Raw genomic sequence first — 21238 nt, 5'->3', positions numbered from 1 at the left:
GTGTGCCAGGACTTGGGGAACTGTACATGGTGCTTTCAAGTCTTTGATTATGGCCAGCCATTTCCTCTGAGTGACTTCCACTGCCAGACTGCAAGTAGATGGGAGTGGGACAAGTTGGGAGTTACCACAACAGAAAGATGAACAGAGGCAACATAAATGGAAGAACCTCACTTACGAAAGATACCTGTAGTTGACAGATGAGTTTATAGGAGATCTCAGGCCAGAAAAAAAAAGTATTGGTGTTAGATGTTGTGTGAAATAAAGTTTTTTCACTTTTTAAAAAATAAAACTTAATCATAGGAGGCAGCTGGAATTGTCAAAATATTCAAAGTTCACCACCACTGAGACTTTTTGATGGATTCTCAATCTCAGCCTACTTCTCCCTGCATACCAAGAGCCACAAATATACAGTGGCCCTACCCTTTGAAAATTCTGTTTACTCGTAACTCTGCCTTTCTGGTAAGAATGCCAGGCATTTGAAGTGTTGAGGAGCTATGTTAATGCTAACAGCAGCAACTGTGCATAGTAATCTGCAGTGAAGTCCTGACATGTTTTTTAAACGGGGAGGAGTTTTGGGGGCAGATTGGAAAATGAAGTGTTAAAGTTCTGGGCAGTCAGTGACAGAAATAAATTTTTGAGCAGCAGTTCCCACTGCTGTGTAGGAAATCAGCCTTGGCAAATGAAAAACTCTTTCTTTGATTTGAGATGCATGTAGAAATAGAAGATCAGTCAAGCCAAAGGTTCTTTTCCCCTCCAGTTTTACTCCCTTGCACTGTGTAATTTTGAAGGTTTCAGTGGTGTTGGTCAGCTTGGTAGGTATTTCCCCGGATGTGGCAGAGTGGAGGATCTCAGCATTTTTTAGCAAATGAGTCTTGGCTTTTCCAAAGAACACTGTGGTGGTGCATCACTATGGAAATGTCTAAGGGTGAGAACTGGAACAGGTGCTCACTGCTGGTTGGTGAAAGCTGCTACTATCTTAAAATTGGTGGCTGTCATCTCCTTTGGAGCCCTCCTTTCTCCCTGTAACAAGCACATTCCTAGATGTGACTGCCCTTCACAGCACAGACCTTTCTGGCCTGAGCAATGTGAGCAAGTGTGCATGGAAAGTACAAGTCCTGCAAGCAGCATTATTGCATATTCTGTCCTTGCTGTGGGATGTTGCTGTCATTAAACTAATTTGTCCATGCTTGACACCAGTGCAAAGGGAGACTCAGACCCAGTCTTGGCCGTTCAGAGGAGAACACAAAGCTCCCAAGGGAGCAGGAATCCATGGCATTCATTCAAACCAGGCATTATGTGTGGGGAGTTTCGTTACCCACATACACTGTAGTGTGAGGAGCACTCTTAGGCTTTTCTGTCTAAGGGGGACACTTTCTGCTTCAAGGACTAGACAAATTTCAAATAAAAAAGAAGGAGATCTCAGATGATGGATTTTCTGCTCGTGTAAATGAGGACGGTTCTTCACATCACATTACATGATTCTTGACCAAGGCATGTAACAAATCTAGCTTTAAGATAAAGTATTGACAGAATCTTGAGAAAGACATTAACTTTCTGCAAGTTTGAAAAGTATTTGTGGGCTTGTCTGCATAAGCTAACATATTACAAGACTCTTCTGTTCAGACAAACCTAAGAATGGGGCAAGTCAGATGCAGAGGCAATTAATTAATTAAAATTTTGCTGGTTTTAAATAAGCATGAGAGGAGATTTAGCCTCATTTTGTATAATTACCATGAAAGCTTCAGACAGTCACAGTGGGGTTTTGGCTGTGCAAAGAAAGTTGACAGTTTGTTAAGCCATTTCACACTCTGTCATCCTTTGATAGGTTTCTTTTTAGATGCCTGGGTTCTTAAGAGTCAGTCAAACTGAAAGCATTTACTTAAAATCAGCCTGGTACACTGATGTGTGAAAAGGTCAAGAAGGTGTGGGTGACTAAGGCAGAGAATCAGCCAGCTGGTTACCTGATGTGATGGTGTGGTGGTGTCAGAGTGAGAGGTCTCAGCCTGTAAACCCTCTTTTCCAGTTGGATCCCTGTCCTACTCTGTCTGGGGTCTAGTCTAGTTTCCCAAACCTCCACCCTCCCCCTTAACCACTCAGTATTGGTAATATTGCTAAGCCTTGCATTATGTTGCACAGCAAAAAGGAAGAAAAGAAAGAGGTTAAAGAGGAGAAAAAAGAGGAAAAGAAAGAGGAAAAGAAAGAGGAAAAGAAAGATGACAAAAAAGATGACAAAAAAGATGACAAAAAAGATGATAAGAAAAAGGAAGAGTAAGTATAAAGAATGTATGTGTGGTTGTAACACGTCTCCTACACTGCAGAACATGGTATAGCATTTCACTGTAACACTTTTACAACTGTTGTTCTGTAGACTGCAGATTCTTAGCTTGTCAAATCTTTAATACATTTTCCCCTTTGGGAAGGTTTCAACTGCTCAGCAAAGTTGTTTCATCTTGAAGACCTGTGTTTAGATCTTTCAGAAACAGCTTCCTATGTCAGTAAAAGGGAATTGAGCTACCTCTGGTTACTTTGAGTTGAAGATCACGCTTTAATTATGAGAACACTTTAGGACAGCAGCCTGCTTTGCAGAGCTGCACAGACTTTTCATTGTTCCAGAATTTCCATAACGATTCAGAGCAGATGAACCAAAAGTCTGGCTCATGTTACCATGTAGAAATATCTTACATGTAGAAAATTAAAGGTTTGCTAGTAAGTTTAGTTATTTCACTGACTAGTATATTTAATTACTTAATATGGTGCAGTTCATTGCTAGTGATCACTAAAATTTGCTTCTCTTGGTTAGGGGATGGTGTATTTCTGCAACAAAATGAGGTAATTTGAATGCTTTTGACAGAAATGGATCCTGTTCTTGCTTTGTTCCCCTAAAGCTGACCAAAATATGGTACCATTTGTATTTCCAGTGATTGAAAGTAACAATGATGGCAGATAAAAAGAGAATGTATTTGAGTGGACTTCACAGTTGAGGAGTATGTTAGAATAACATACTGTAGGTTTATATGTATGTATATGGTGGCACATGCTATATAGACTTGGGGGCATTCCAAATGGAATCTGATTGATCTTAAGGTCTTTATTAATCAAAGCTTTTAATTTTTTTTTCCAGTTAGAAAGCCTTTGTTCTAAGCACTCTCGTTTGGCTTTAATTACTCTGTAGTGAAAGACTGAGCTTTGCAGTAGCCGAAAGTGTTTTGAAAAATTTTGTCAAAGAAAATTAATGTTTTAATGTCTACAAGGTAGTGTACTCTGACATATAAAGACCATATTTCATGATCACCAGTTTTGAGGTGGTGACCAGTTTTCTAGAAGAAATGGTTTAAAACCAGTAGTGAAGATGGTAAAGTAAATACTTCACAGAATCACAGAATCACCAGTTTGGAAGAGACCTCTAAGATCATCAAGTCCAACCCAAACTTTTTAGATTAAAGCTGCTTCCTTTACTCACATCACCTGGACATTCAGCTGACAGCAATGGTAATGCCAGAAATACACACAAATATGAAATAAATTATAATTTCGTTTTAATATATTTACATTCTTGGAGATTAGGAAAAGTCACACAAATATGTATTCAACCACTGCCTGCTCACACATTCTACACACTATTATACAGTCCATAGATCACACTTTTACTGTTGAAATAATTTTGCAGCTGTGGACCTCAAACCCACTAATATATATTTCCTCTGATTACATGCCCAATTGCTCTCTATTCCATATCAACCTTTCTCATGCTGGAGGTGGGCACTTCTGAGCATACTCTTTGCCATTAGTCATGCTGTTATTTAAGTCTTTACATTCCAGGCCTGTATGCTTCCTTTAGCATCACTTCCTTGTTGTGAGGCCTAAGGAGCCAGGACTGTGAATGTGTGAAATTTGCCTTTACATACTAAGACATGTTTCAGCTTTAGTCACACACACTGTATGTGCATATGCACACAAAGATTTTTACTTTTACAGACATGTATTTGAATACATGTGTTTTACTTGTTCAAATGTGTGCTTATGCAGTCATTTCCATAATAGAATTTGCTACAAATCAAAAATTAGCCTGCAAAGGAAGACTCTTTCTCTAGCGATGAAAGGTAACCTTCTAACCAGAGTGATCATAAGAAACATTTAACAATTAACTTTTTTTTCATTGTGGTGCTTAAAACACAAGGCTGTGGGTTTCAGCCTGGGAGACACGAATGTCTGTGTTTCTCTTTCCACTCTTACTTTTTCCGAAGTTGGGTCAAACAAAGAAATAGAGCTTGTCAGATGGGCTCCCTGGTATCCCATCTGCACTGCCTGCATGGATACTTTCTCTTCTCAGGCAGCTGTGAGTTCATGATGAGATGAGCAGTCTCAAGAATAGGGAGATTCAGCAGGTTGCTTGCTTACATTTTCAGTGTAAATCTGCATGTTTTGCTTTTCAGGCAGAAAAAAGAGGTCTTTGTGATAGATCCTTCAAGCAATCTGTACTACAACTGGCTGACCATAATTGCAGCACCCGTGTTCTATAACTGGTGTATGCTAGTGTGCAGGTACGGATTTTAGTTAGTAACAATTTTGCATTTCAATCACTATGTTTCCTATGTAAGTCACCCTCTTATCTCCCTGCAGTATCTTTTGGGTGACTTACCTAGAAGATTTACAGTTCATATACCCCTTGGGATATATGTTATGCGTACCACTGGGAGTAGGTGCCAGTGTTTATTTTTTTTTCCCTTTTTGTCTAAAAGCAGGTGGATGTAACTTGCAACCTCATCCTGAGCATCCTCATGAGCGCTGGTGTGGCCTTTGTGTGCCACCTGCTGGCTGGCGGCTGAGCTGTGTCCTGGCCACTGCAGCCGTCTCCCTAAGCGCTGCGCCAGGAACGAGGGCTTCTCATTACCCAGGAGACAACAGAAGGGAGGAATGTGGGCAGTGGTGGGGCCTCTTAAATTCATATAGTGCCTCTTTTGGATGCTCGAAGGGCACGAAGATTTAACTCGAGTATTTTTTTTCATGGTAGAATGTGGAAATCAGCTTTAGTGAAAGTGATGGGGGGCTGTGGAAATGGTTTCCTTACACTGTGTAAGATGGTAGGGAGAGATGAGGATGGCTTGCCACTGAGAAAAAAATCTTTTATTTGGGAATTATTTTCATGGAGATGTTTATTCTGTGAAATCTGGTGTAGTTTTAATTGTAGGGATATGTGTAATCCTCCATAAGTGCACTTGTGTGGCATATATGTGTTTGAGTTTTATTCCTGTCCAGAGCACCTTTGAATTCTGAAAGATCCTGGTGTCTGTTTGGACATAGCTCCAGTGTGCAGATGTCTGGGCATGGAGATATGCTGCCTGTAATATTTCTGTTCCAGAAATGTGCACTAACATGCTGCTAGGACACATAATGCAAGTACTCTGCTTATGCAGTTGGCCTAATTTTTTTTCTTTAAATCTTTTGTTTCTTTAGAGCCTGCTTTGATGAGCTACAAATGGACCATATTAAAATGTGGCTGTTCTTGGATTATGTATCTGATATTATCTATCTTCTTGACATGCTCATCAGATTCAGAACAGGTGAGTCCTTCTGGGATTTTAGTGTTTTCAAATGCTGCCTGTATATAAAGGGTGGAAACAAAGATTCCCCTGTGGGGTCTGACCACTGTAATATCCTGTCAGAACGCAACACTGGAGGCTTTGGGAAGATTAAATGTCTGATCAGTTTGGATTTTTTTAAGACTGGACATTCCAACACTTGCTCTTCACTTGTCTGTAAATTCAGTTCTGTCAGTAACAGGCATGCCAGATACTGAGTGAATAGCCACTGTAACAGGCTGTGTGGGGAAGGGACAATAGGGCACTTGGGGCAGGAAACCAACTGCACCTCACAAGTGCTGTTTTCTTAACCAAGCTGTGCAGCATCCTGGTCAGAAGTGGTTATTGAGTTGGTCAAGTGCAAGACCTGGCACCTGTCTCAGACTTCAGTCTGTTCAGGTCCTACACTGGGAACAGGCAGTGCAGCCCCTCTGCCACCAGCTGTGCTTCTTGCAGCCTCTACAAGGTCCTGGCTGGGTTTCCCACTGCCTGGTGATGGGATAGGTTTAACCTGGGAACCTCTGCTTAGGTCCTGCCTTCCTGGAGGAAGTGTGAACCCAGAGGATCTGTGAGGGCTATGCCATGCTACGCGTGAAGTGGTTCTTTTCAACTTCTTGCCCCTGTTTCTGTAATCCAGGCAGGCTGAGATTCTAACCCTAAAGTGCTATCTGTTTTAAACTGAACAAGGTTGTAATATAGGCCTAAGTAATGACATACAATGAACCATATCACCAAGTTGCTGAATAGTCCTTGATGCACTTTGGTGCTTGCACTTTGGTCCATGCCAGTGAACACCTGGTGTCTGGGCACAGCTAGGAAGACAGCGGAGGTTGGGTGTTGTTCATGGTGGTGTTTTTGGAGGGGCCTGGAAGAACTTACATGTGAATAGAAGCTGTCGTGGTAGCTAGTCTTGGGCCAGAAAACATTTCCTGTCTCATTCTCGTCACTGGTACAGACACAGCCTCAAAACGTCCCTTGAAAGGGTCCAAAACAACACTGATCATTAAAAAAATGAGAGTAATTATAAATCTTTCATTTTAACATCTTGCCAATTTTATCTATTTATTTATTTAAAGTCATACTAACAGCTTGATATTAATTATGGCCTGTGACGAGTTGTAAACATAATTACAAGACGGGCTAAAAATGCTGTCATGTGGGAAGCACACAAGTCATGGCAAGCCAAATTCTTAAACTTAGCAAGTATCTTTTTCAATAGGAAAGTCAGTTTCAGGTACCAGCCTAAATCACAAGACTGCTGTATTTGGGGCAGGATGGGAGGGCTTAATCTTCTTTGTGTAGTTAAAATGTCAAATGTGCCAACTAAATTTAGCTTCTGCAGTTGTATCTGTTACTGTAATGGGAAAGAACAGAGCAGAAATTAGGCATGTCCAGGCAAGGCAAATTACAAATTTCCATGAGTTGTCCTGATAATGATTATATGGCTGTTAAAGCCTGGCTGGAATTTGAATTTGCTGCCTGGCTTGCAACTGCAGAATTGCTGGATGCATCTCCCGAATGCATCAGTGCAGGTGTCTGCTGCAGTTCCAGGCACTCCAAGAAAGAAGTTGCTTCTTTTAGGTGGCAAAATCTTTGTCAACTCTCTTAACAGTCCCTCCTGGCTCTGCCTTTGCCTGCTGCCTTTTCCTGTGAACCTGCAAGGTCCATCTGCCCTGGAAGCCTTTGGGGAAGAGTGTGGCTTCCTGCTGTCTGAGGGCAGGATCTGCCTTTGAACTGAGATCTGGGTAGCCCCACAACTACTCTGATCATCAGCTTCTCCATGGTGCTTTTCTGTCTAGCTGCAGGGCCAGTTGGACTGCATTTCACCTATTTGGTGACTGTACACTGTGAAACAGAAAAGATTCATGTGTCAGCAGCTGGTAGTGTTTAGCATAGCCTGTATTCTAATGCTTTCAAAAGATTTTACTAAAAGACTTTAGTTCCATAAGGGAACAAAAAACAGAGAGATTTTATCTCCCTTCAGGAGGAAGGTGTTTTCAACGTTAATTTGCATAATTGTGTATCAGAAATTCATCAGGCTAGCCAGCTTTTCTGTTTAGTTGTATAACTAAAGGGCATATTTGACCAGCTTTTTCAGCAGTTTTCTGGGAGGCAACACATGCATAGCACGGGAGCTACTTCCATTTGTAGTTGCCATCAGTTTGCAGATCCAAAGCCAGATACACACAAATAGATGAGGCATCTACAGATATACCACACATTCCAGAAATACAGACGTGCTGTGTCGGGCACAAAGAAATGCAGATACTTCCCTGAGAAAACTTTAGATTGCTAAGGGATTAATCAAATGTGATAATCCTGGATATACTGGGAATGCTTTGGTTTTTTCTCAGTGGACTTTTTCTCCTGAGTGGCCCGGTTGGCCAACAGTTGGCTATCTCCACTTGCAATTGCAGCAAGTATATTGCAGTGCATAGACTGTTCCTTGTGGAACATTTTTAATGCTCTCAGAGGCACAAAAGAGCACTGTGGCTGTACTGTCTGCAGTAAAGGTTTCTTACTGCAGTTTATATCTACTCGTAAATTTTTTTAATCTAATACTTTTCAAAGTCTTTGTAATGAAGAAATATTGATGTGTGAAATTCCGCTTAGTAGCTCTCTCACTAGAAACACAAAAAAGTGCAAACCAAGGAAAATCCTGTCAGTTTTAACATTGGACGCAAGAGGAAAAACATGATTTAGGGAGGGAGGTAACTGTATTTCTTTATTTCAAGGATATCTATATTGTTTGGAAAAAGTTTCCAACAATCCATTATACCTACTTGGTATTGATTTAAAAATACTCCACTCCTATTTTATATGCAATTGCTTAATACTTGCTTAACTTTAGTTATGACTCAGGCCATTGCTTCATGAAAAATTAGACTCTTTTTTTTTTTTGCAAAGATACAAGAAAAAGATACAGCTGTCCCAGAATAGAGTGGAAAGCCTCAGAGAGCACTGCGGTGATAATAGAGTCATTGTTCTTAATCATTATATATCAGCTTTGAAACTTGATTGAAATATTTAAATATGCAATTAAATGACCTCATAGTGTATCAATGTCTGTAGGCATAACAGTACAAATTTTAACATGCTCAGGTCTGAAATGTAAGTCACTCACTACTGCTGATGGTATTTTTATTCTAACAAGTAAAATCCTTTTAATTCTCCGAAGGCTTCCTTGAACAAGGCTTGCTAGTTAAGGACGAGAAGAAATTACGAGAACATTATACCAGCACTATGCAGTTCAAACTGGACGTGCTGTCTCTTGTGCCAACGGACCTGGCATATGTCAAGCTTGGTTTGAACTACCCTGAGCTCCGATTTAACCGCTTGCTGAGGATCGCTCGGCTCTTCGAGTTTTTTGACCGTACTGAGACCAGGACAAATTATCCGAACATGTTCCGTATCGGCAATCTCGTGTTATACATTCTTATCATCATCCATTGGAACGCGTGTATATACTTTGCAATATCGAAGGTGATCGGGTTTGGAACCGACTCCTGGGTGTATCCCAACGTGTCTGTTCCGGAGTACGCGCGCCTGTCCAGGAAGTACATTTACAGCCTGTACTGGTCGACCCTCACGCTGACAACCATCGGAGAAACACCGCCCCCCGTGAAAGATGAGGAGTATCTCTTTGTGGTCATCGACTTCCTGGTGGGCGTGCTCATCTTTGCTACCATTGTCGGTAATGTCGGCTCTATGATTTCCAACATGAATGCTTCCAGGGCAGAGTTCCAGGCCAAAGTGGATTCCATTAAACAGTACATGCAATTCCGAAAAGTGACTAAGGATTTGGAAGCCAGGGTTATTAAGTGGTTTGATTACCTCTGGACCAACAAGAAAACAGTGGATGAGAAGGAAGTTCTCAAAAATCTGCCTGACAAGTTGAAAGCTGAAATTGCCATCAATGTCCATTTGGACACACTGAGGAAAGTGCGTATATTCCAGGATTGTGAAGCTGGACTTCTCATTGAGCTGGTGCTGAAACTGAAACCTACAGTCTTCAGTCCTGGGGACTACATTTGCAAAAAAGGAGATATTGGAAGAGAAATGTACATTATCAAAGAGGGGAAATTGGCTGTGGTGGCGGATGATGGCATAACCCAATTTGTAGTCCTAAGTGATGGCAGCTACTTTGGTGAAATCAGCATCCTAAACATCAAAGGTAGCAAATCTGGCAACAGGAGGACAGCCAACATTAGGAGTATTGGTTATTCTGATTTGTTCTGCTTGTCTAAGGATGATTTAATGGAAGCTCTCACAGAATATCCAGAAGCCAAAAAGGCTCTGGAAGAGAAAGGACGTCAAATTCTAATGAAAGACAATTTAATAGATGAGGAGGCAGCAAAAGCGGGAGCTGACCCAAAAGACTTGGAAGAAAAAATAGGACGACTTGAAGTAGCTCTGGATACGCTGCAGACTAGGTTTGCGAGGCTCTTGGCAGAATACTCCTCAGCTCAACAAAAGGTGAAACAGAGACTTGCCAGAGTAGAAACCCGAGTGAAAAAATATGGTAGTGGCAGCTTATCAATTGCAGAAGCAGAGGCTGAAAAACCTGAGGAGGAGAAAAAGCAGTAATGGAGTATTTATATTTCCTCATTTATTGGAGAAAGTTGAAGCACTGAAAGCCATAAATGTATGTAAATATGTGTGTGCATACATAGACATAATTATTTTTATATGAACTCAAGAGAATGGTTTTTAGCATTTTTAACTGAAGCAGTATTTTCTTGTAAATAGAACACTGTCACTTTCTTCTTGGGGGAGATTTGGTCTGGCACTTGGGTACTTTTTTGTACTGAGAGTGGGTTTCTTACAAGTCATGCTCAGAATGTCTGTTTTGTTTGGTACCTGTGGGTCTTGACACATTGTCTCTTCCTGCGCATCATGCGTTAAGAAGGCATTGTACTTGAAGGGATTAATTTCTTTTCTTTTTGAGAGCTTAAAAAATATTTATAGGGTACCCTGCTCTAACTTGCTACTTTAGTAGCTGATTAAATACATGGATGTATGTCTGGGTTTCTCAAAATCTTTGTTCTTTCACAGTCTGTGCAAACAGTTGGACGACAGCTAAGCAGTGTCAGGTACCTGGTTCTTGCAGTGCACCCTGCACGTGTACGGAATAGCCGTACATCCAGATGCTTTAGTCTGATTCTCTCTAATGAGCTGGGCTCTGCACAAAGGACCATGCTGACAGAGTAGCAGTGCTTATTCATGTCCCTTCTGGCAGGGTCTGTGACAGCCTTTGCTGGTCTGCAACTGCTTCACAAGGGGACAGAGGGGGGATCCTCCCTTCTGCTTTTTTTAGCCCAGTTCCATCCCCACTGGTAAAACCCACACTTGGAAAGGAGTCCTCTAAAGCCTGCTGGTGGAAAGTGTCTGGGGCAATATGGCTTCACCGAAGCTGGGAAAAGAGGGCCCTGGTGCATGCAGCTCCCATATGTAGGGTGCTGAGTGAACTCCCTGGCAAGTGGGCAGTCCCTGAGGGAGGCTACTGAGAAATCCCATGGCCCAGCAGGGCAGGCTTTCCTTGCCTGTCAGGCAGCTTGCTCCCACAACAGGGTTGCTGAAAGGCAGGGAGAACAAGCCCTGTGTTGCAAAGTCATTCCACTCACTTAGGCCTTTGTTTTCTTCCTTTTCATTTCTTCTAAGCATGTCTACTCCATCTCCCTTTGCTGTTTACTGCCATCTTTTCTCCAAAATAGTTGTCACATTACCATGTTTCCATTAGTTAGGGAGAATGCAGAAGATACTAGCTTTCATTTTTTGCTGTACAGTATTTTGCTGTCATGCAACTTTCCCTATGTTACTTTCATCCTCCTGTATCTCACTGGCTTTTGAAAAGTATGGAGTAGCAGAGGCTGTTCAGCATGTACGGCATGGGATCCTCCAGTGGCATTAGGTATTACTAAGGGCAGTGCTCTGACTTTTGTTTTCAGCCCTTACAACAGTATCTGGGATTGATGGCCTGTTGGAAAATTGGTGAGAAACTCACTGAGAAGAGGGTGGTGTAACTGGGTGGTAGTGGAATGAAAAGAGACAGTTTTGCTAAACTGAGTACTACTGCTCAGAGTAAGCCCTTGTCGCTAGGCAAGCAGCTCTCCCCTTCTATTGACATTTCTGAGCCTGATGAGGGAGACAAATCTGTCAGTGATTAAGGAATGGGGCTTTGCCAACAGCACTGGCAAAGCGACCACTGGGTAGTAAAGTCCACACATGGCCCATGTCTAAACTCCTGTTACTGTTAGCCTAGAAGCCAACTACACTTACAGATCTTCCCTAAATTGGGCTTTACTGCTGTTACCAAAATATCCACTGATGGTAACAAGTGGTTTGGAAAGTAGCCAAGATCTGTATGTGGCCAGTGGCACTCTGCTACTCCATACTCCATCAGCTGAATCTTGTCCTTATTTTCTTTAAGGGCTTGAGAGAAATGGGGGAACTGCGAGAGGCTGGTTTTGGCAGGGGTGTAGTGCCCTTGGTCCCGCCCAGAGGCAGGCAGGGCTGAGGTGGAGCTGGGCTTATTGCAGGGTGCCCCTGTGAGCACCGATGGTGCCGTCACAGGCTGCTCAACTTGCAGCTTTCACCTCGTGACAGAGGTGGGTACTGCACTCGCCTTGGCTGACATTCACTGTTGTGTGACTCAAACCCACCTGGTATCTGGTAGGGGTTTTGTGCATATCAACATGTTCTCCATCAGTCATCGTTCTCTGTAAATACCTGTCTACCCAACACAGCACAGCTGTTCCAGTCCACTAGGGTGAGTAAAACTGTTCAAAGTACTCTATACCGAATTTATACCTGTTTAAAAACCCTACAAACACAGGACTGCTTCTTTACCTGATGGATCAGAACAGCCTAATCTATCAGTTAAATACATGTTTGCTCTTCCCTTTCCATGCCTCTTGATCTGGTTTTCATATGCCAGAAAAAGAGCATTTTGATGCTATTGGCTTCAGTCACTTTGAAACATACAGCTTCTGGCATGATGAAATCACATCCTTTGACGTCTTTCATCTCTGTAAGATGTTTTTTCCTCTTCTTTAATGTGGCTACAACATGTACATTAAAATACTTTGAGTACTGTTCAAGCACCTCTGTGTTTTCTCTTATCCATATCCCTCTAGATTTTAGTGTTTCATGACAGACTTTGATCATGTCAACATTACACGGCCCGGAAAATCGTTAGCTGGAACAGAGATCTGAAGTGACAGAAAACCAAGTGGGAATGGTGGTCTCCCCTCACTGCAGGGCAGCTGGCACACAGCTTTGGTCGTGGGCCCACTTTTGACACCATCCCTGTTTGCAGATACCACACAGGCACAAGAGCCTGACCATTATCCCACTGCCCAAGGGGTGCCAGGTCCCATGGGGCGCAGAGCCTGCCAGGCTCTTCATGCTGCTGCCACCTGTCTCCTGTCTTTCCCTTCCCAGCTCCAGGCAGGGTGGCACAGCAGGGACAGTGTCTTGTCTAGCAGAATTGCGTGCAGCTTTCTGCTACTTGCACACAGGTCACCTACCAAAAATTGCCTGGCACAGACTGGGCTGGACTTGTCCTTCAACCCTGCCCCAAGAGAAAGCACGGAACAGGGCAGTGCTTACAGAGCATTTGAACATAGGCCTTGTATTTAGAAATAGGTTTAATGGCCACAGCACTCACTTCACATGGGCCTAAGTGGGTAGCCATGGGCTGGTACTGCTGCTCCAAACTGCCTGTGCAGAGTGAGACACCAGATGGGCAAAGTCTGAGATGTCTGAACATCTGCTCCACATACAAAAGGAGAGGAAAGGTGGTGGAGTGGCACAACAGGCTCCAGCTCCTGTTCAGAGTGGGCTTTTCCAGGGAAAGGCTCTCAAGCTATGAACCCGGTACTCTTGACAGCAAATGATTTCAGCCTTGCTCCTCTCTGAAGTGCTCTCAGTAGTAGCACCCCATCCTTTTACCCTCATTCCCTACTATTATTCTACTTTACAGTTTTTACAGCAGAAAACTACCCTAGAAAATTCAATTAACTGGACTTCAGAAGTAGCAGTGACAGCAAAACAGCTGATGTATTTGTACAGCCAAGGGTTGGGGTTTGCTTGACAGTGCACTTTCTTCAGAAACAGCCCAGGGAAGGTACAATTATGCTTTTTAACTCTTTTCTCCAAGGCATCAGCTTTAGAGTTTCATTCCTGCCAAATATTTATTAATGTACAATAAGAGGGCTCTACTTTACATTAAAATCCAAACTGCTCATTGTCCTTTTCCCCCACAAAAGCATTAGTGCTTTCTCTGAGCTGGTCCGTGTGTTGCCGGCTTTGGAAGACACACTCGTGTTTGCATCACTGCTGATACCAAGGATGAGACATTCACAGGCCAAACCGAGGCCAGGTTGTCCAGCGAGGTGACACAGGCAGACTAAAGGAGAGCTGCTCTTCACCCTCAAGATTTGCAAGATGACAGCATCTGCACTTGACTTCGAGGTCCCTCAGCTGTTCTAGTAATGTTTCCAACCTGGAACAAACAGAAAGAATCAAACCCTTGTCTACATAATTCAGCGTTTGCAGAAACCCCTCATGTATCCCTGAGAGCAAAACAAATTATGAACTAAATGGATCTGGCAACTATACAGGTGGTTAAAGCGCAAGGCTGCAGTTGTGGCAGCTTTCCTGAGGAAAGCCGTCAGTCTGGGACTCCCCTCTCCTCCCAAGCCCCATCCACAGTCCAGAGCATGAGAAGGGTGTTTGAGGAGGGAAGAACACAAGCCCTGAGGAACAAGCTCTAGGGCTGAAAATGGTCAGGCCTTTTGTTTCTGAAATTCAGATTTTACAATCATTTCCAGCTCACCCTCAAGGGCTGAGGCTTGCTGCTGCCAACTGCCCTTGCAGCTTCACTGTGGCAAATACAGTTCTGCTATTCTGTTTTCGCAATCCTCCCCATTCCACATCCTAGGAGCGGAGGGAGCAGGAAAGGCTTGCATTCTTTAAGCCGTTATTTAAGGATGAACACAAACATTAGCTTTACTCCAGAAGCAACAGCAGGTCTCACAGACTTCCTTCATCAGAAGCTGGGACATCACCTGGGCTCCTGCAGGGAGTGTGCAAGTTGCAGTGCAAATGGCTCAGCTTCCATGGGCTGTCTTCCCAAGAGGCTGAGGAGGACACTATCCAGTTCTAACAGAGACCTGTCTTATTTGTACAGGTAAGTTGGGGTAGAGTACTAAAACCAGAAGTGCAGAAACATAGAAGGAATTTACTAACGGATGCTATTTCATTTTTCTTTCCTTAGCATTTGTGGTGGCTGGTACCAACCTTTCTGTAAGAGGGCAACTGAAGAATACTAACACAGAAAATCAGGAAAGCACAGCTGTATTCTAGAGCAATGGGCAGCTTGACGAATAGCTATTAATTTCTTAGCTTTTTGTCTGTTTTAATACATTGTTTCTTTAGTCTCCTGACAAGGAAAAACCCCCAAACCATTCTGTTCTTATTGTCAACAGTTATATTCTCTCATTGCCCTGGAAGGGGAGCCACCCCACAGCAGTCACACCTGAGCAGCCCCTTTAGGTGAGTAGCATAGCAAGAGCCCACAGGCACTACCTGCCTTTTCAGAGAAGGAGACAGAGAAGCACAAAAAGATTTTATTGTGTAGCCTGTCTCCAGGGCTGATGACTCAAATCAACTGTGCTGTAAAGATCTACTCTTTTTAGGAGAACCAATTGCCAGTTCCTCATCAAAGTACAAATACTTTACTTGCATAATAGTGCAGATAATTAATCCAACTTCCTGCAGTGGGATTCCCACTGTTTTCAGATTACTCGTAGATTTAGGCTGTTTAAATTAAGTCCTCAGGCTGCTTGTTCACAGGTCCAATGCTTGGCCCAGGAAAGCCTCTCTTACAGCAACAGCTTTAGGTACTCTCAGTGAAGGAAATAATCCAGAGGTGGGATTTTTAAGTTCTGACTATTGAAACCCAATGCCTCATCTCTTTGCAGTAACAGCTGCCTCTGACCACACTTGCATCAATGTCAGGAAAAAAGCTTATTTCTAGCAGCACAAAGCTGCAGAGCTGTTCTAGAAAAGCACCTCATGCCTTTCCAAACACATCAATTACCACCACAGCTCATTTATCCGGTCAGCCACAGCCAGGCTTCTCTGTGCATAGTTCAACCTGAGCACTGACAGCACAGGGAAGGCTCTTGGCTCAAGGTAGATTGACAGATGAGCTGCCCCAAGGAGAAACACTTTCAATTCAGGGCTTCAAGGCTGACACTGTCGTTGCCATAACCTGACTGCACCAGCTGTGAGCACTGGCAGCCAAAGAAGGATGAGTGCAGTGAGGAAGGAGCAAGAAAAGAGCCATGCAGCACTTGGGGGCAGCTGCTGGCAGTTCAAACCCACAGCCAAGAGCAGGGGTGACAGACATGCTGGGCAAGGGAGACACCCCAAGCTGCTCAGCTTCCTGCCACAGGGGGAGGGAGGCTGGTACAGAAGGGGTGCTGCAATCTGGAGCCAGAGAGAGAAAGGAGAGAGGGGAGCCCCTGCAGAGCTTTCTAAACTGCTTTACACTTAGTTTGATGGCCAGAAGGGGCCCAAGCCAGACTGATGGGTGACAGGAATGACTTCAGCAGGGCATGTTCCCCCTCCCCAGCCACTGCCTGCCAGTGCTGAGAGCAGACCTGTTGTGCAGCACAGCAGAGCTGCCTACTCCATATGGGGGTTTAGTCCTACACAGCTTCACTCTTACTTGGGAAGGGTGAAAGGAAAATTTCAGAGCAAACCCAGGAGGTGATGAGACCGACTGATGCTGCCATCAGTCACTAGGAGACCCCCGAGGCTGCAATCATCCTCAGGATCCAAGATTCCCAGGAGAAAGGTAAAAAACAGCAGAGTATGGCTGCTGGAGGCTTCCACCTTGCAGATGCCAGGAAGAAACTGCTGAAAGAGCCCATTTTTACCACCCACAGCCCTGCAGCAATGAGGCTTGGAAGCAGCAGGCAAATCACTGCCGCCAGCTGCCCCCAGTGTCACTGCTGGGCTGCAGCAGGACATGGTGTCCAAAAGTGCTGGCTCCAGGCCAGCCCTTGTCCTGCAGAAGCAGCCAAGAGCACCAAAGAGAAAGAAGGGACTAAACCCATCCTCTGAAGGTGGCAACAGAGGATGGGGGTGGTCCCAGAAATAAAGTCTCAAACCCAGGAAACCTTTCCTAGGGCCTAAACCACACAAGAAATCCTCTCTCCTCCAAAATCAAAGCTAGCAAGAAAACTGCCTTGGATGATAACACTGCTTGTCCAAACTGCTGCAGGTCTGAAGCAGGATTGCTTCTGAAAGACCTGAGAATGTTGTCTGGAACAAATCCTAGCACAAGTGCAATGCTCTCACCCAGGCTGGCTGCTGGCCACTACAGCTAGGGCAAAAAGGAGAGCCTGGTGGCTCCAGCCCTACACCAAATCAGCCAGACAGGAATTTTGTTAGAAAGGATATCATCATCTTGGGGATTTTAGTTTGGGAATTAGACCCTCCCCAGAGAGATTCAAGGTGTAAAAAAACAGTGCAAGAGCAACCCTTATCAGATGCTCACAAGTCTGTTTTGGAGTACCCAAACTGGCAAAGCCAAAATGTCTTTTATTTCAGGTGGCTTGCTACAAAATTCATAGTATTCTTCATGCAAAGATGACAAAAATTAAAAAGCAGTGTGCATGGCCCAAAGGAGTTTTTTCTTTAGAAAAAAATCTTTCATCTAGAAAACATTCTTGTGCCAAGTTTCCCATTTTTATTAAAATCAGTTAGGAAACAAAACGCCTTCAATTTTAACATATTGGCTCACCTGATCTTTACCCCTTGCTGCTCAGACAGAGTGCTTGCAAAGGGAAATGTTAAATCAAAGGTAGCAACACATGATGTATGGCAGATCAAAACATGGAACAGGAAAGTTCAACTAGTTGCCATTTCATGGCCAGTTACTCCTGAGCACTGTTACTCATACTGCTGTCCTGTACAGGTTTGGAAGCAGAAGGATGCAGTGGGAAGACAGATTTAAAGGATTTTCTCTGTGCATGACATCAGTGGCACAGCAGATACCCCAGAGCCTTCAGTGACGTTAACAAGAAAGGCTTCATGTCAGGTTTGCATGTAATGGTTGAGCTACAAATCTCTGCATATTTTATCTTGACTTGACGTTGGTCAGTCCAAGCTGTGAGCCAGCGCTGCAGGAGCAGCAGGTGCAGTTGTTTGTAGTTGAGCTGTGCTGTCTGTCCTTCCAAGGGCAGAGGTTTAGCTCCAGCAATTGCTGTCTGACTTTCAGTCAGCTCTGGTCTCAATTTTTAAGTCTCAAAACTATGCACAAACCTACCCAGCAAAATAATGTAGGAGTTCCTAATGCAATCTTATTGTCCTAAAACAGAATGATTCCCACCCTCCACTTGCATCTCCAATGTCCTTGTCTCTTAGACATGTCCCCACACAGAACTCCCAACACAGGATATATATTGAGCAAGACATCCATAAACACAAGCACACTAGGCAAACTTCAGTTGTTTATCAGAATCGCTCTCTTGATGTATCCTACAAGTGCTGCAGAACAGAACAAAACTACACTTGTATATCTACAATTAAAACCATCTTCCCACACACTTTTAAATTTGGTTAATGAAGAACAACAATAAAAATCAACAGCTGAAGACATCTTCAGATGGAGCACTGGAGAAAAATACAATGACATTTCATGGTTTTCCTAATGAATTCATCTGCGTAAGAAGTGATCTGTCTAAAGACTAATGCCAGTTGTCAACTCTTATTTCTAAAGCAGTGTCCCTTCCATGATACAGTATAAAACTGAATTTCTTAAAATTAACTTAATATTAAGTCCCCGATGCTCTTACGAGTTTTATGACAATTTAATTAAAACTTTCAACTATGAACAAGAACTGTAAGGAACTTAACACAAACCCTTGTGACTCAGGCTAAGCATAATAAACTCAGCTTTTGTTAGGCAAGGCTTGATTTTGAATAGCTAAACTTGGAAGAAATTCCTGCTCCATCTTGCATGCTGAAATGATGGAGTTTTTCTGCATAATAAGTAAGGCACAGCTCAAACATTCCACCCAATTAATATTCATCATAAAAACTCTTGAGACAATCAGGAAATTTTTAATCCTCTTGTGAGATTAAAAATTTACCTGGAGATTAACTGGCTACAACAGTGCAAGGGAAACACCTTAAAGCTGAGGATGTGGGGGTTGTCCTCTTCCAGAACATCAGCAGCATGGAAACCTGTGTCCAACTCCCTGCTCCACAGAGCAGAAGCCCTTGCAGGCACCTGGGCAGCTCACACTGCAGCTCCCTGGAGGCTAAGCCCCCCATGTCCATCACACCTGTGTGGTGTCAGATGTGACAGGAAGCTCCTGCTTCAGCAGTGAAGCCAGTTGGATGAGAGGCACAGACTGACTACTGTAACATGGAGTTGCTTGGAGCCCTGGGCCCATTTTCAGCCCATTCCAGCATCAGCTTTCCTCAGAATGCAAGGTTGGAGGGGGCCCCTTGGCTGCCACCATCCTGTCTCAGGCCGCTGCCTGCCAAATGGAAGACAAGCCCAGTGAGAAGTTCACAAAACACAATTACTTAGTTAACTGAACTATGCTCACTCCTGACGGTAATGCCTTAGGTTTTAACTTCTATATTTTTCGTAACTCTGAAGTTTCTTGTAGCCTGTTAATTTCTGCTCTCTCATGCTAGGCAGACATAACAAAGCCTCCCTGGGCCTACTCTCCAAGGACACCAAGACTGTCCTAGGCCAAAAAGTATAAACCAAAGAGCCTCTAAAGGGGAGGGGTAAGCTGAGGGGAATTACATCATTAAACTGAAGCTTTAATTGGAGAATTAACCCTGCTATGCAAATGAACCAAACCTGTAAAAGTGTGACGAACTCGTGACCTGTCATCCACCTTGGGGTCCATCTTGGCAACAGCCTCTGGCTCCCCAGGGGTACCTCTGAAGGCCTTTCAAATAAATACCTACTACTTTTATTCCCTTACTCCTGTCTAGTCTCTGTGTCTCGGAGGCCTCTTAAGGCATCAACGGCTGTTCCTGAAATCTTTTTAGCAAGAAGCAAAACCTTTCATCTTTTAAAAGGTGATGCTCTGTTTACGCAGCATTATGTACTAACATACCTCCAGAGCTAAACAAAACCGCTTCTTTACTCCTGATTAAATCTGAAAAAGTGCCACATTAAGATGATTCTTTTCAGTGCACTACTTCTTCTCTTGCACTATCATCATTTTTGAAGCATGTGATTGTATAAAACACAGATGGAAGCCTGATGGCCCCTTTGCACCAAGGCTGGAAACATCCTGGCAGTCTATTAGGGTGCAGAAGGAGATACTTGAAGAGGTATTTTTCACTTGTCAAATGAGGCAGTGCTGAGATGTCCAAAATATTTTCTCGTCAACATATTGAAGACACCCTGTGGAGAGAGCACCACCACACTGGCATCAGACTACTGCCTTGGAAGAGGAATCTTATGTCTCATTCAAGAGAAGTATTTCCATGACACATTAGTACACTTAAATCTCCAAGTTTCCTAGACCTAAACTTTGCTAGACATTGTGTAAGACATTCCAGGTATGCCTGGAGCCCAAAAAAAACCCCAAATCAAACCCAACTTAAAATGGCATTTTCCCTTTCAAACAACAGAATTCTGGCTGAAACTTCTGTAGGGCAGAAATGCAGCCTGCAGCTACAAGACTTCAATGTTAAATTCAAACCTTATCAACTGGTGCTGCTGAACAACTAGTGCACTTATACCAGCACTAAGGAGACCAGGTTTCAATACAGTGGTGTTTGGGGGGAGGCAGTATATATTTACATGAGAAATCAGTCAAACATGAAGTACTTATATCTTACCTGAAAATGATTCCTTGAAAAACAACTTATGCTTTTGAAGGCCAATGCAATTATGTATTATTTTAATCTTAATGCTAAAGGAAAACAGAAAGAGCATATTTACAACGTCAACAGCTGAGTTAGAGAACTTTGTATTGCTATCCAGTTATGCTGTCTGCACAGCTTTCAGACCTATATAAAAAACCCCAACATGAATCACATACACCTGTCAGCTGGGCGTAACCACAAACCACAGCTAAATCAGCATAAGAAGAGTTACAGGGATATAGCCTGACAGCATTAGACTGTGGAGACAGTACATACCACACAGCAGTATCATGATGTGTTCACGCTTGTAGCAAAGCGCCTCAAGGCACTTGGCAAATCTTGGTCTTACCAGCTACAGTGAAAGTTGCTCCAAACTTGAAGAGCACAGCAAGCACTGTTGTCAACCACCCTACACTGAGAGGTAGGGCATCTTGTGTCTTCTTCTTCAGGAACATACAAGAGGGCAGGTCCTAAGGGCCACCTCTGAGATCAAAGGCCAGAAGACAGACAGCACCTCTCCCTCCTCAGTAAGTTTCAGTCCCGTGTGTCCAGGCCACCTGGCATTGGCTTGAATTTCAGAGGGGAACATCGCTGGACCCCACATCACTACAGTTCACTTCCGGAGAGTTTTCCGTACCTGCAACCCTCAAATTATGCAGTACTACAACAATTTCTAATCAAACAATTTAATAACTAATTTATCAAAGTAAGAAAGTAACTTGTTTTCTTTTTCACTGAAC

The 21238-nt window shown here is 43.4% G+C and overlaps 1 protein-coding gene across 3 annotated transcripts in view; it reads left to right on the top strand.

The window, feature by feature from the left end:
• The window catches only part of CNGA3 (cyclic nucleotide gated channel subunit alpha 3), a 30657-nt gene extending 17975 nt beyond the window's left edge, over window positions 1–12682 (top strand). For 2 of the 3 annotated variants that reach the window (XM_032100308.1, XM_032100307.1), the window contains exons 6-9: window positions 2137–2268; window positions 4434–4541; window positions 5455–5561; window positions 8758–12682. In XM_032100308.1, coding sequence (XP_031956199.1) covers window positions 2137–2268; window positions 4434–4541; window positions 5455–5561; window positions 8758–10166 — 1756 coding nt within the window. In that variant the 3' untranslated portion in view covers window positions 10167–12682. The remainder of the gene's footprint in view (window positions 1–2136; window positions 2269–4433; window positions 4542–5454; window positions 5562–8757) is intronic. The other variant, XM_032100309.1, reaches the window with a different exon arrangement.
• The last annotated feature ends 8556 nt before the right edge of the window (window positions 12683–21238 follow it).

This window comes from Corvus moneduloides, chromosome 2, assembly GCF_009650955.1.
Source record: "Corvus moneduloides isolate bCorMon1 chromosome 2, bCorMon1.pri, whole genome shotgun sequence".
NCBI classification, from domain to species: domain Eukaryota; kingdom Metazoa; phylum Chordata; class Aves; order Passeriformes; family Corvidae; genus Corvus; species Corvus moneduloides.
Note: the sequence above shows the minus strand (reverse complement) of the source record. Positions and strands in the feature narration are given on the sequence as shown.